The 12,780-nt window shown below is 33.7% G+C and overlaps 1 protein-coding gene across 8 annotated transcripts in view; it reads left to right on the top strand.

The window, feature by feature from the left end:
* LOC118187069 (uncharacterized) overlaps positions 1–12,780 on the top strand; it is a 102,556-nt gene that overhangs the window by 10,836 nt on the left and 78,940 nt on the right. For 5 of the 8 annotated variants that reach the window (XM_085811844.1, XM_085811849.1, XM_085811842.1 and 2 more), the window contains exon 3: positions 9,744–9,851. The exons of the other annotated variants lie outside the window; for them this stretch is intronic. In XM_085811844.1, coding sequence (XP_085667970.1) covers positions 9,744–9,851 — 108 coding nt within the window. The remainder of the gene's footprint in view (positions 1–9,743; positions 9,852–12,780) is intronic. 8 annotated transcript variants of the gene reach the window in all.

The raw sequence follows: 12,780 nt of genomic DNA, 5'->3' as shown, positions 1-12,780 counted from the left end.
CTCTTGAATGCAAGATTACATGAACTGTGGACCTGATGCGTGAACGAAGTTCAGGTGTTAGTGGGCTCCTGGGTTAGAAAACCTTCATCCCAGTCGAATGCATGGGTCTGTTTCCGAACTTTTGCTGAACGTGAATAAAACAAGGATTAGCAATTGATGTGAGGCATAAGTTCCTGTTCACGTATGTTGTAGTAGATCTTGAGAATCAGTTCGAGTCTGGGAAGCAGGATAAGCAATATGGCTACGGGAACGTCAATTAAGGATGGTTACCATCGGAGAGTGTCGATCGAAGGAGCTCGCAGGCAGCAGTGGTGGAGGCAGAAGGCTGAATAAGTTGAAGTCAGGAAAGCATCGAAGTAGATCAGGAGAAGAACGTTGATTGGGGTGTGTTAGTCACGTGTGCTAGGGGGGAGGGACAAAAGCTCTTTTCAGTCCATACGAAATTTTGAAGGGAAGGCCAAAAAGTAATGGGGGAGGGGGTTAAAAATTGAGGAAAGCCTGCTGCTAATTTGGGCTGAAATAAAAATTTATTTCTAACTTTCATTTTGTCTGAGGAGGGATATTTCCTTTAAGCATTATTTAGAGATCATCTAATCATTTTCATTTAAGTTATAGTTATTTATGTATAAAAATTATTATTATTATTATTTTAATGATATTTTTATAATTACTAATTAGTGATAGTTTCTTAATAAGGCACCTGGCCTCCTTCTGTTGCGCTGGTCGTTAACGTTATACTGCAATGAGGGAATGTTAGGATTGTTAATGTTAATGATGTTTGCAAGGAATCTCTTAGCGATTTTAATCATAATCTCAACTAGTTGAGGTGTGTTTGTTTCTCTGTGTATGGCTTCGTTTCTTATGTAATATGTGCTATTAGTGATTTGTCTTAATGTGATGTTTTGAAGTCGTAGTCTTATCAGTGTAGTGTTACAGACATAGCCCCAAACCGGGGCAGGCATAACTAATTATTGGAACGAGCATTGCTTTATAAATGAGTAGTTTTTGGTCTAGTGCTAAAATGCTGTTTCGAGCGATTAGGGGGTGAAGTGTTATTTTACTGACTCGAAACTTTGTAGTTATGTGTTTAATGTGGGGCTTCCATGTGAGTCTCTGGTCAAGTACAACATCTAGGTATTTAACTTCCTTGGCCCAAGGGATGGGAGTATTGTAGAACACTAGATTTCCTTCAATTTTCCCTTTTTTTAAAAAACATGACAGCAACAGTTTTGTTGATGTTTACTTTAATTTTCCACTGAGAGAGCCAGACTTCAAGTGCATGTATGTGTGTTTGTAGCTGTTGGATAGCTGAGCTAGGAGATGCGTTTTGTGCGAGGATCGTTGTATCGCCCGCGTACATAGCGAGTGTTGTGTTATGCATGTGTGGAATATCATTTGTATATAAATTAAATATAAAGGGAGCAACGAGCGAGCCCTGAGGCGTGCCCGTGTGGATAATTCGTTTAGTGGAGAGTGTTTGATTGATACGAACGATAAAATATCTATCGGTTAGATAGGAGCGAAGTGTTGTTATGATGAATTCTGGGAATCCCAGAATGATTAATTTGTAGATGAGGCCATCGAGCCAAACACGGTCGAATGCCTTGGCTATTTCTAGGAAGATAGAAGCTGTGCAGAGTTTATCTTGAAATCCGGATGAAATTAATTCAGTCACTCTGAATAGTTGATGAACTGTAGAATGTTTGCTGCGAAAACCTAATTGCTGTGGGATGATGATTCTTCTGTTTTCAGCAAATTTCTTAATTTCCAGGAGGATGATATGCTCAGCAATTTTGCTACATGATGGCAGGAGGCTGATTGGCCGATATGATTCAGGTTCATGAGGAGATTTTCCAGGCTTTGGGATCGGTGAAATAATGGCGATTTTCCAGCAGGAAGGAAAGTGGCGTAAGTCGATGATGAGTTGAATGATTTTAATGAGGCGACAAATCATCAGGAGTCCCATTTTTTTTAATCATAATATTGGTGATGTTATCATATCCAGGGCTCTTTTTCATCTTTAATTTTTCAATATAGCCAAGAACATCCGATGGGTTGACTGCGATGCTGTTGTTTGCATGTGTTTTTGAGAAAAATTGGGTAATGGTACTTGTGACTAAAGCCCCGTTCACATGCAACGCTCCTTCGCACAGCTGCTGTTAGCAAGAGGAGAAAAAGGAGACATGAAAGAGTTTTGTCTTTAGGACCTGTTCAGAAGACCACCGTCTTCCTACCCTTTACACCTAAGCCTCCGTGAACAATCACGTCTCCGAATTGGCAGATTTCTAATACTGTTTACATATTTTTAACGTTGTTTACTGTTGTTACTTTTGTAATCTGTACTTTCGCAACTGGTACCTGAACTTTAGATTTTTTTCAAATTTAAAGTTGAAACGATTTTTTTGCAAATATTAACAAATAAACTGAGAATCTCAGAATATTATACTTTGCACCATAACACACTGTGGAGGGAAAAAAATTAAATGAAATTTTTAGCGTAATTTTTTTTAAAAATATTTTGGGAGAATTTTTGAAAATCGTTCATATTTTTAGACTTTTTGACGCCCATTAATTTTAAAATTTTATATCTAAAAATATATCGGTTACAAACTTCCGATATTTTCACAGCTTATAAAACAAATTTTTCGCATTTAAAAAATGATAAAGGAAATTAATTGGAGGAATTTTTTACTTTTTTGAAAGATATGCAATGAAGCAGAATGGGAAATATTGGTTCTTCTTGGGTATCAATTCGAAACATCGGTTTCAAAGTATTAATCTCATTATACCACACTATTTTTATGGCATTATTTATGCTATATAAGTTGTTATTGTTGCCAGTTGTTAGTTCAGCGTGAGATTGGAGATATTTCCCAGTTAACTTTCTCTTAAGATGCGTTTTGCATTCCGTTGTGTTTAACGTTCTTATTAGATTGAAGCATAACTACTGATTATACTTAGTGATATTCTACACACTTGTACGAGTATTTCTGTGGAAAATTTCAGAGTTTTGAAGTGTTTCTGTTTATAAAATAAATTTAATTAAGCTATCATCGGATTTGAGTCCAATGACAATCATTTACGAACTATTATCAATCTATTACAAACCTGTACACACGCAACAATATTATAATTAATCAATGTATTAAAATTGTTTTGAATGTGTTTTACAAAACAAAAGCAGTAAAGGAAATTTCTGCTTGCGTTTTATGAGTTTGCAATTTTTCTGGCCACATAAGGTTTTAAAAAAAGGTTTGTAATTTATGTTTATATTTACCAATTGAATAAATAGCCCTAGGTTTGATTTATATATATATATATGTTTATTGAAATTCAGTAATAAAATTTTAAAGATTTGAAATGATTAATTGTCTGTTTAGACAGTTTGTATTCTTTAAACTGCAAATGCAAACTGAGAAACCTTTTGCATTTTTTTCAATAAATCCTTTTACTTAAACTCTTAAAACATATACAGGTATGGACTAAATTTTTTATTATTTTTACTGCTTATTTAAAATCATAAACTTTATAGAAACAAGGATGGGTTTTGCAAAATACTGAAAGGAAAAATTATTTGAAATGAAAATGTTACTGAGATCATATTTGTTTTAAAGATTTTAGATAAAATTGTATTTTTATTTTTTTCTCAGAAACTAATTCATTAATTGCAAAATCATTCCTTGACGTTATTAAGAACACTCTAATAAATACAATAAAAAAAACTTGGCGGGGGGGGAGACATTGAAAATTGTAGGAGAAGAAAGACATTTTAATTGTAAAATTTTTCTTCAAAAATTTAAATTAAAAACATTACTAGCAAAAACTTTTTTTCATCTCAAAATTTTTTTGTCTCGCAAAACCATTTAATAATATTCATAAAAAGTAGATGAAAATGCTTAAATTTTTTTTAAAAAATCATTCATAAGGTACCCAGTCCCTTGTCGCGTTGAAGCCGATAAGCATTTGTCTTAACTTTAGTTTTAATTTGAACGATATTTCTGGAACACCTAGCATCAGATAACCTTGTCTGTATTTGTCTATAATTTCCGTATCTTGTACAGCTCTATCTAATTTTTGGGAGGATGCTATCACATCCCCAGACATCTATCAGCGCGATTGTTTCGCTGACATTCCAGCGAGCAGTAACTAAAATTAAGTGAACCGCGCAGTATAGTACGGGAAATCTCCCCATTTGCCCTGCTCCCGAGAGGTAAGGAACATTCAACCAAGTTCTACCTCCAATTCGGCGAGGCAATTAATGCTTGTCCCATGTGAACGGGACACGTTGGAAGAACCGGTTTTCGCTACCGGTCGAATCTGCTCTTGTGAACGGGGCTTAAGTTTTCAGTGTATGGGTCAGAAATGTTGTTTGTGACAAACTGAGTAGCATAGTAATCTGCTAGAGACTGAGCTTTTTCAGTTTCTGTGTATGCGATCCTGTTTTGGCCTTTAAGGGGCGGAATAGTTTTGTAGTATCTTCTTAATTTAGCAGCGGCTTTCCAAATGGAGTAATCATCTGATGTAAGCCCTTCTAAATATTTAGCCCAGCATTTTTGTGTGTGTCAGCGAGTTTGAACTCTGACTTCCTGATGTAATTTGTTTAGAAGTTTTTTTGTCATCTGGGTGTCTAGTTCTTTGCCAGGATTTTCTTGCGTGATTTCTTCTTTTTATTAAGTCTTTTATGTCTGCATTCTAAGTAAGGTTTTTCACAGGAATTGTCTTGGTATTATTCTGGTATGCTGTGGTGTGGTCATTAGTGAATTTTTTGACTAAGTCGTCTAACTCATCACTCGTATGTATTGTGGGGGTAGAGTACTGGATGTTGTTTAGAGCTTTGGTATAGTTTGACCAATTCGTGATAACAGCTCTTTTGTCTGGTGTGCTATGGCAACTTATGTCTAATTCAATTTCGACTGGGTTGTGGTCCGAGGAAAGCTCATCTAATGTTTGAATTTTAGATGGAGCTTGGATATTTTTTTAAATGAAAAAGTCGAGGGTAGAAGCATAAGTAGATCCATAGCGTGTTAAGGTGGGTGGAGCTGCAATATGAAGGTTGGCTGTATTAGCAAATTTTCGTAGTGTGGTGCCTAGGGAAATTAGTAGAACTGCAGTTCCAAGCGCGATGTCTGGCGTTAAAGTCTCCTCCAACAATGATTCGATTGTTGAGTTTGAATATCATGCTTAAATCTGCAATGATATCAGTTGTGGGTTTGGATGGTGGTACGTAGAGAGAGACTTAAAGTGTATGATGGTGTGGTCGGTGGTATGATGGTGATAGCTACTGCATCGGTGGCTAAAAGCTGTGGAATTGTGATTCGGTAGTGAGTGATGGAGCACTTAATCAAAATGATGACACCTCCAGCTGTACGATTCATGCGTGGTCATTCATATATATGTAAATCATAGTTTGTAATGTGAAAAGTGAAGTTTGGACCAAGGATGTGTTCCTGTATGAGGAGTGCATCAGGGTTATACTCATTTATAAATTCTTTTAGTTCTGAAATTTTCGTGTTGAGGCCTTGCGTGTTCCAAGTAATTATTCTCGTGTATCTGGTGTGATTATTCATGATCGGGTTCATTAAGCTCTTCTATTATCAGAAATAAAATGTACATTTTTTCCATTTGTGTTTGTGCTGATCTGAGGTTGTTGAGGTTTTTCTTGAGTAAGTTTGTTAGTTTTGTGATTTGCTTTTGGCCAAAGATGGATTCAATTTCTTTCATTATTTGAAAAAGTTCTAAAAATACAGACGTGTTTAAATTTTGATTTCCTTTGGGGTTAATTTGTTCTGTGGTTTTATTTGAGCGACTATATTCAATTTTGTTACTGTTGGGGGTGTGTGTAGCCGGAGCTGTGTTCTGATTGCTTGATGTGTCAAACTGTATATTTTCTTGTGTTTTTTGAGTTTTTGGATTTAGAGTTTCGGAATAAAGTTTTCTGGGGCCTTGTGAATTAATGTTTCGTGGCTTGGGAAATTTTTCACATCCTCTGTAGGAAGCTGGGTGTGAATTTTGGCAATTGGCACATACTGGATCTTCAATAAATCCTTTTTTTGGGCATGAGATAGATTTGTGATCCCCTGCGCATTTGACACAACGGGGTGTCAGGAAGCAATTTTCGGATGAGTGGTGCCATTTCTGCAGTTATGACATTGTGGTATGAGGTTTTTGTTAACATATTTTTCAATTTGTACTATGAATAGTGATATGTATGTGATGTAAATTTCTTCAATGTTGGGTGTGGGTACGAGTTGTGTTTGAAATAGAGGCATGGGCTGTTGTGTACGATTTCGTGTCATCTGAGTAATTTTATGTACTTTAAGTCCTTGTTCTGTGAGAATGTCATGAATTTCATCCGTGTCCATGTCTATGGGGAGCCCTCTGATTACAACCTTCACAGGTTTAAGATGTCGTGCGTTTATGATGTAGTGTTCTATGTTTTTGTCTTTAATGAATTTGGGTGTATTTTTAGAAATTCGCCGTTGATACGGCCTAAGAACTTTGCTTTGGATTGGTCTGCTAGCTGTTTTAAATAGTTGTTGTATTTTGTGTTATCTGGTGGTTTCACCATGACTGGGGGTACCGATTTGTGTTGTGGAGGTGTAATTGTTTGTTGAGTGTCAGAATCATTTTGTGTTTCTGGGTTGTTGTCATTTTGAGAAGTAGTGCCGTCGTTATTGTTATCCAGGGGGCTAAATCTATTTTTGGTAGCAATGTAGTTTGATGCGTCTTTTAAATTGGCAAATTTTTTGGTCTGCTTGCTAGTTCTGGTCGGTTTAACAAATCCTACATTGTGCTCATTGCAATCATCCGAGTTTTCAGAAATGTCATGCTGTTTTTTTTAATTCATGCTACAAGTATTAGCGTTACAATTATCTAAGTTTCTCTCAGGTGGGCAATGATTTGGGTTATTTACGGGGGTCCTAGCACACAATGACATAAAATGATTTAGTCTTGCCGATAATGATCAAGCCGAATATTGATTTCAAGGCGGTTAACGAATGACCCGGAACAGTTAAACGTTCATGAAGCATTATCTCGCCAAATACATCTGCGCCTAAAAGAATATCTATTGGGCCAGGCTGGAAGCAATTTGTATATGCCAATCACAAGTGTTTAAAAGCTGTCAAAACAGACCTATCAACTTGATATTGAGGACGGTCGCATGTGATCTTGGGTATAATTAATGCATTAACTGAAATGCTTGCGTTTTTGTAAAATGGAGATGCTACTTGTAATTGAACTGAACCTGAAACCTTTCCAATTTTTTGTGAGCTTAGGCCATTCAAACTTACGTTTCATTTATTCGGGAGCACTGTGTAAATTTATTGCAGTACTCTTTAGCTGCAATAAATTTACACAGTGCTCCCGAATAAATGAGCCCTGGTTACCTGAATCAATTAGCATCCTGCATTTTTGTAAATCACCATTAATATCTTTAACATAAACAACCGCAATAGGCAATAAAACTGCCTGCATGACGGGCACCGTGGCGTTATTGCTACTAATAGCAGAAGTTCCATGGGTATATGACATTTTTCATCATTTGAATTTTTCGAACGTAACACTGCATTATGTGGCTTTGAACAAGATTTACACATACCTGCACAACATTTAAAAATGGGACGCGTTTTACTGTCTTTCAAACAATTAGCACATAATTTATTCCTTTTAATAATATCCCATTTTTCTTTGATGGGGAGTTCCTAAAAAGCTATCACATTTAAATAACTGAGAATGAGAATTACTCTTACAATGAATGCACACATTAGCCACAAGTTGGGACAGAAAAGCGTATCTACCACCTGAACTGTGAGTTTTAATTTCAGAAAGCAAAACTGTCTTCTCCCTTTGGCACTTCGCCAAAGAGGAAATAGCATGCGCTCTGTTTAAAATAAAGCGCTTGAATTCAGCGAAAGCAGACATTTTTTTTGGTTATAAGCTCTATCGTTCACTCTTTTAGTGTTTCATGATCAAGTTTTCCTTTTAACAGAAAAATAATCATAGTATCCCAATGCTCTACTGGCTATTTAAGGATTTTTAATGTATCAATACACTGTTGTGTTTTATCAATTAATCTCTGCAAACCTGAAGCTGATTCATGTTTTAGAACAGGCTGTGAATTTAATTTATTTAATGCTGCGTTTGTTATTTCTATTTCGTTTTCATAACGTTTAGTAAGCACTTTCCATGCCTTTTCATAATTCACATTTGAAATTTGAACTTATTGTAGTAAAACAGCAGCTTCACCTTTCACAGAAAACTTAAGATATTGCAATTTTTGACTGTCACTTAATGTACTATTACTTCCAACTCTGGCAAGAAATAAATCCCTAAATGGTATCCAATCAACGTAATTAGAAGTAAACACTGGCAGTTCTATGCGAGGAAGTTTTAAACCATTTAAATTAGCACTTATTATATCTTGACATGAATTACTAAGTTTTCTTGATTCTTCCTAAAGGAAGTAATTTTTAATGCTTCCAATTTGGAAAACAGCTCATGCTCTTTCATACTTATTAAACTCTGTGTCAGAATAAGTTACCAAGAATGTTATCGTTTTAAACAGTTCACTTCATCACTCAGTGCACCAACATCATTTTTGTACACTTCAATAACAGAAAAAGAATTTTCTTGATTTTGTAAACCATTTACTTGTGAAATTAAAGGAGTCAACTTACCCTTAATGATTTGCTTTTGCTTTGAAATAAACTCCATATTCCTGCTGCTATTCTCACAATCCAGACAAAATAAATCTGTTTGCCTTGCACGAAATGTCCTTCTATATCAGAACGTTAAAAATGTCTTGACACATCATCCAAGTATTGCTCCGGCTCGACGGACCATGTTACTCCGGCTCCTAAGGATCATGTTACTGGATGGAAAGTAGACATAAATGTTCGTTATTGCGTTTATTGGCCGTGAGAAGAACGAGTTCGTACAATAGATATACAGGTAGTTCAGCGTTCGCAGGCGCCCTCTTGCAGAGAACAAAATCAAAATTTACATAAGACGCGAACAACTACTATAACTAGTTAAATTTTACGATGCTGAAAAGGATACTCTCTTTAACATTTTATTATTGATTAATAATAATTATATGGCAATTACTTTATTGTTATGTCAGCACTTATAGTTTAGCATTATTGATAGAATGATATTATGAAGTGTAACTGTAGTAACGGTTTTAATTACATTTTCAAACTGCACTGAAGTAAATAAAAATTTGTTTCCCTGAAGTATTAATTTCATGAGATTTGATATACTGCTAAATTTTTAGAGTTGATTATTTTACTGAGTTTTCAGTATCGGACACACATATATTTAATTAATTTATATACATGTATATGTATTAATATTTATTTAGGCATATGCATATGTATATTAACAAATGTTATTTATTAGTCATTATTATAATATTCTGTGTATCTTAAACATTAAATCTTTGTATAGCTCAATATGTGCTACATTTATTAACTTTAACAACACTAACATAAATTTAAGGATGTATTTTAAAATTCTATGCTATTAATTTATCTACCTTTCTTCTTCATTGCCAATTTTATCATTGCTGTGATATTAAAGAAAATAAATAATTCAATCTTTGATATGTAAAAATAGAAAAAGTTTCTTTTATATATTTTTAACTCAGCTGTTATGTTGGACTAAAATACTGCTGCTTATTTAAAGATATTTTTTGAATTTATAGATATTATTTAATGTAATGAAAAGTTTTTAATTTTAAGAAAGCCAATCATAATAAATGTAATGATGCATGCATGCCTGCTAAGGACCAGCCTCCAAAAGCGATAGAGACTTTAAAACAATTCTTGCATTTTCATTTGGACATGAAGGTGAGAATTTATATGTAAAATTTAAAAAATTTATAAAAACATAAGAAATTGAGCTGTATTTTCATAATTAAAAATTGTATTATAATTTAAAGTTGAACTTTTTCAAATTTAATCTATGTAATACTGAAAAAAATAAATCCTGTTATTTATTTATCTGTGTATAACGATTAAGATAATTTAATCTACGAGTAATGCTGAAAAGATTATGGCTATAAATTATAGTTCAGTTAAGCTTAAAATTTATAAGTTAAGATCTATACCTATCTGAAATTTAAAATGAAACAAACTTAACTTTAATTGTTGGTTTAACATTGCTGTTTGATACCACCTACATTTTCTGTGGAATTCATTGAGTTTATTTGTAAAATCAGTGTTAACCTAAGGGTAAGTGTTGTCTAATTTTCATATTTAAAACTGTTCTTAATAATTCTTTGAGTGTATATATGGTATATCAGTCCATTTATATAAAGAAAAAGCCCATCTATATAAAGAAAGTCTGTGTGTTTGTTCACTAATAACTCAGTCACTACTATAGCTATCATCACCAAACTTTCTACAATTTTTTTCTGGGTACTGAAAGGTCAATTAAAAAAATCCACATAAAAAAATCGATCCACTTTCAATCCACAAATCAGAGATATTAATTAAAAAATTTTTAAAACCCTAATTTTCCCCTCAGTTTTCTAAGTGGCAACAGTGCTGATATCAGCAACAATGGCAACCATGATATGTCAGCAACAATGGCTGCCTGCCATTGTTGCTGATATAATGAGAGAGAATTAATTTATTTTTCCATTGAAATTTTTATGTGGGTTCCATATCACTCAAAATTATTCATTTGTTCAAAATAATGCTGTATTTGTTTTTATTTTTGCTGACCCAAATGGCTATTCCATGTGGCATATGGTTATATAGACCATATGATTGCATGATTATGTAGTCAGTTGTGATACATGTATTGAATATTACTTTCTTTGTATTGAATATTATTTCTTTGGCATATTTTATGCATTACAATGACACATCATATTCCTTATGACATGTAATATACTGTTATACGAATTTTATATATAGTTAATAAGTAAAATAATATATTACTCTCAATCTAACTTAACTAGCATCAGGTACTTCTGCTAGTATACATATAAAAAGGCCCTCTCAAGTTAGCACAAGCAGATAATATAATACATCTACAAAATTTTACGAATGCATTTTTTTCAGTCACTCCCAGGGGATTTGCGAAAAAGAGCTTACAACAATGTCTAACATGCCTCAATATTTATTTCTTTATATTCTTAGAGAAAGGAGTTTATTTTTATTTATGGAACTACTCTTATATGCACCCTCAGGTCGCCAAATTTCTTGCCGAACATTTTTGTCGAGAAACTCCATGGTGCCATATTACTATCTAAATTTTTTGTCTACGTTTCGAACTTTAAGCCTAAAATGTCTCCAAAAACGTGGTTTTCGCACATGTAAAAACCACATTTTGAACACACAATTTAAGCTAAAAATCCGAAACAAAGACAAAAAATTTAGATAGCAAAAACGCAAAGTTTCTAATCAAAAATATTTTACAAGAACCCATGTACACAGTGATATGTTTTAACTTAAAAAAAATCTATGAATTGCACAATCTAGGCAGCGAAAGAATCTACAAACTATGCACACCTCGCTTTAATAAATTAACATTACAACAATAAATTTCAAAGAATACCATGTACACAGCATCCTGTTCAAACTTAAAAAAAACATCTACGAATTGCACGATCTAGGCATTGCTCACATATCAACAAAATAAACTAAAATAACTAAAATAAATTACAAACAATTCAAATAACAACAAAAATCCATAGTAAAAAAAACTATGAGCATAACATTCTACAAAATAAAAATAATAAAATAAACTGCACTTATACATACGTGAATAAAATTTTGCCAGTCACACATTGTCTGCCAACAAAAGTGCCATGATTTTGCTATATCATATGTCTTTCTGTGATTCAAAATTTCGAAAGTAAGGATAAAAATTTCCTCCAAAGTTAACTTACTACACGAAAACAACGATCCAAATCTTAAACTCCGCTGACAGCCACATACTTTACCAGCAACCATGTGACTGCAAACCCACACAAGACTATCAGAAACACCATTCTTCGTCCGAGTTCTCATATCAGCTTTGCATTTCAGACACGCCAAACTCCATTTTAAAAGTCCTGACTCCCACAGAAATTCCAAAAATGCACTTATTTTTAAAACCCTAATTTTATGTCTCGTGAACAAAAGACTCATTAACAACTCCAACATCGTACCTTTTAATACTAAATTTACTTTGCACACAGTCTAAAATATGCGACTGAAATCTTGCTCCACGTCTCTTATTGCAACATCCGAAACACACACGACTTGAACCAACGAGCAATTAAACCACTGCAACAAAAGAGTTAAGTTTCAATGTCAAAAGGGTTGCCATACAAAGAGCATTGTCCACCAAACCATCCCACAGTACGGAATCGCGCCCAAAACCAGCGCAAAACACATATTGGCACATTTGGTGATCTTAGGGCGCATATAAGAGTAGAGCCTTATTTATTTTATCTAGTGATTTATATCTTATGTATTTGGGGTATAAGAAATGAAAAGCAAACAAGGATTTGATTTAAAAAGTAGGGAGTTTAAAATTTTTTTTAAATAAATCATTACTTTTGAGGAAAATTACTGTTTAAAGCAAATGGCCGTCTGGATTTAAAAAAAAAAAAAAGAAAAAAAAAAAAAAAAAAGAAAATTTAGCCTAGCTAAAGAAATTACACATAAGCATTCAGTAGAGAATGGTAATTTTTTAATTGGAAGAGAATAATTCACAGAGAATTTTACTTGAATGGGAAGTAATAAATTTTTTATTCTACAAAAAACCGATTTTGATCAATTC

The sequence above is a fragment of the Stegodyphus dumicola genome, chromosome 2, assembly GCF_044657685.1.
Source record: "Stegodyphus dumicola isolate Sdum_Otavi_A_Nest chromosome 2, ASM4465768v1".
Classification (NCBI taxonomy): Eukaryota; Metazoa; Arthropoda; class Arachnida; order Araneae; family Eresidae; genus Stegodyphus; species Stegodyphus dumicola.
Note: the sequence above shows the minus strand (reverse complement) of the source record. Positions and strands in the feature narration are given on the sequence as shown.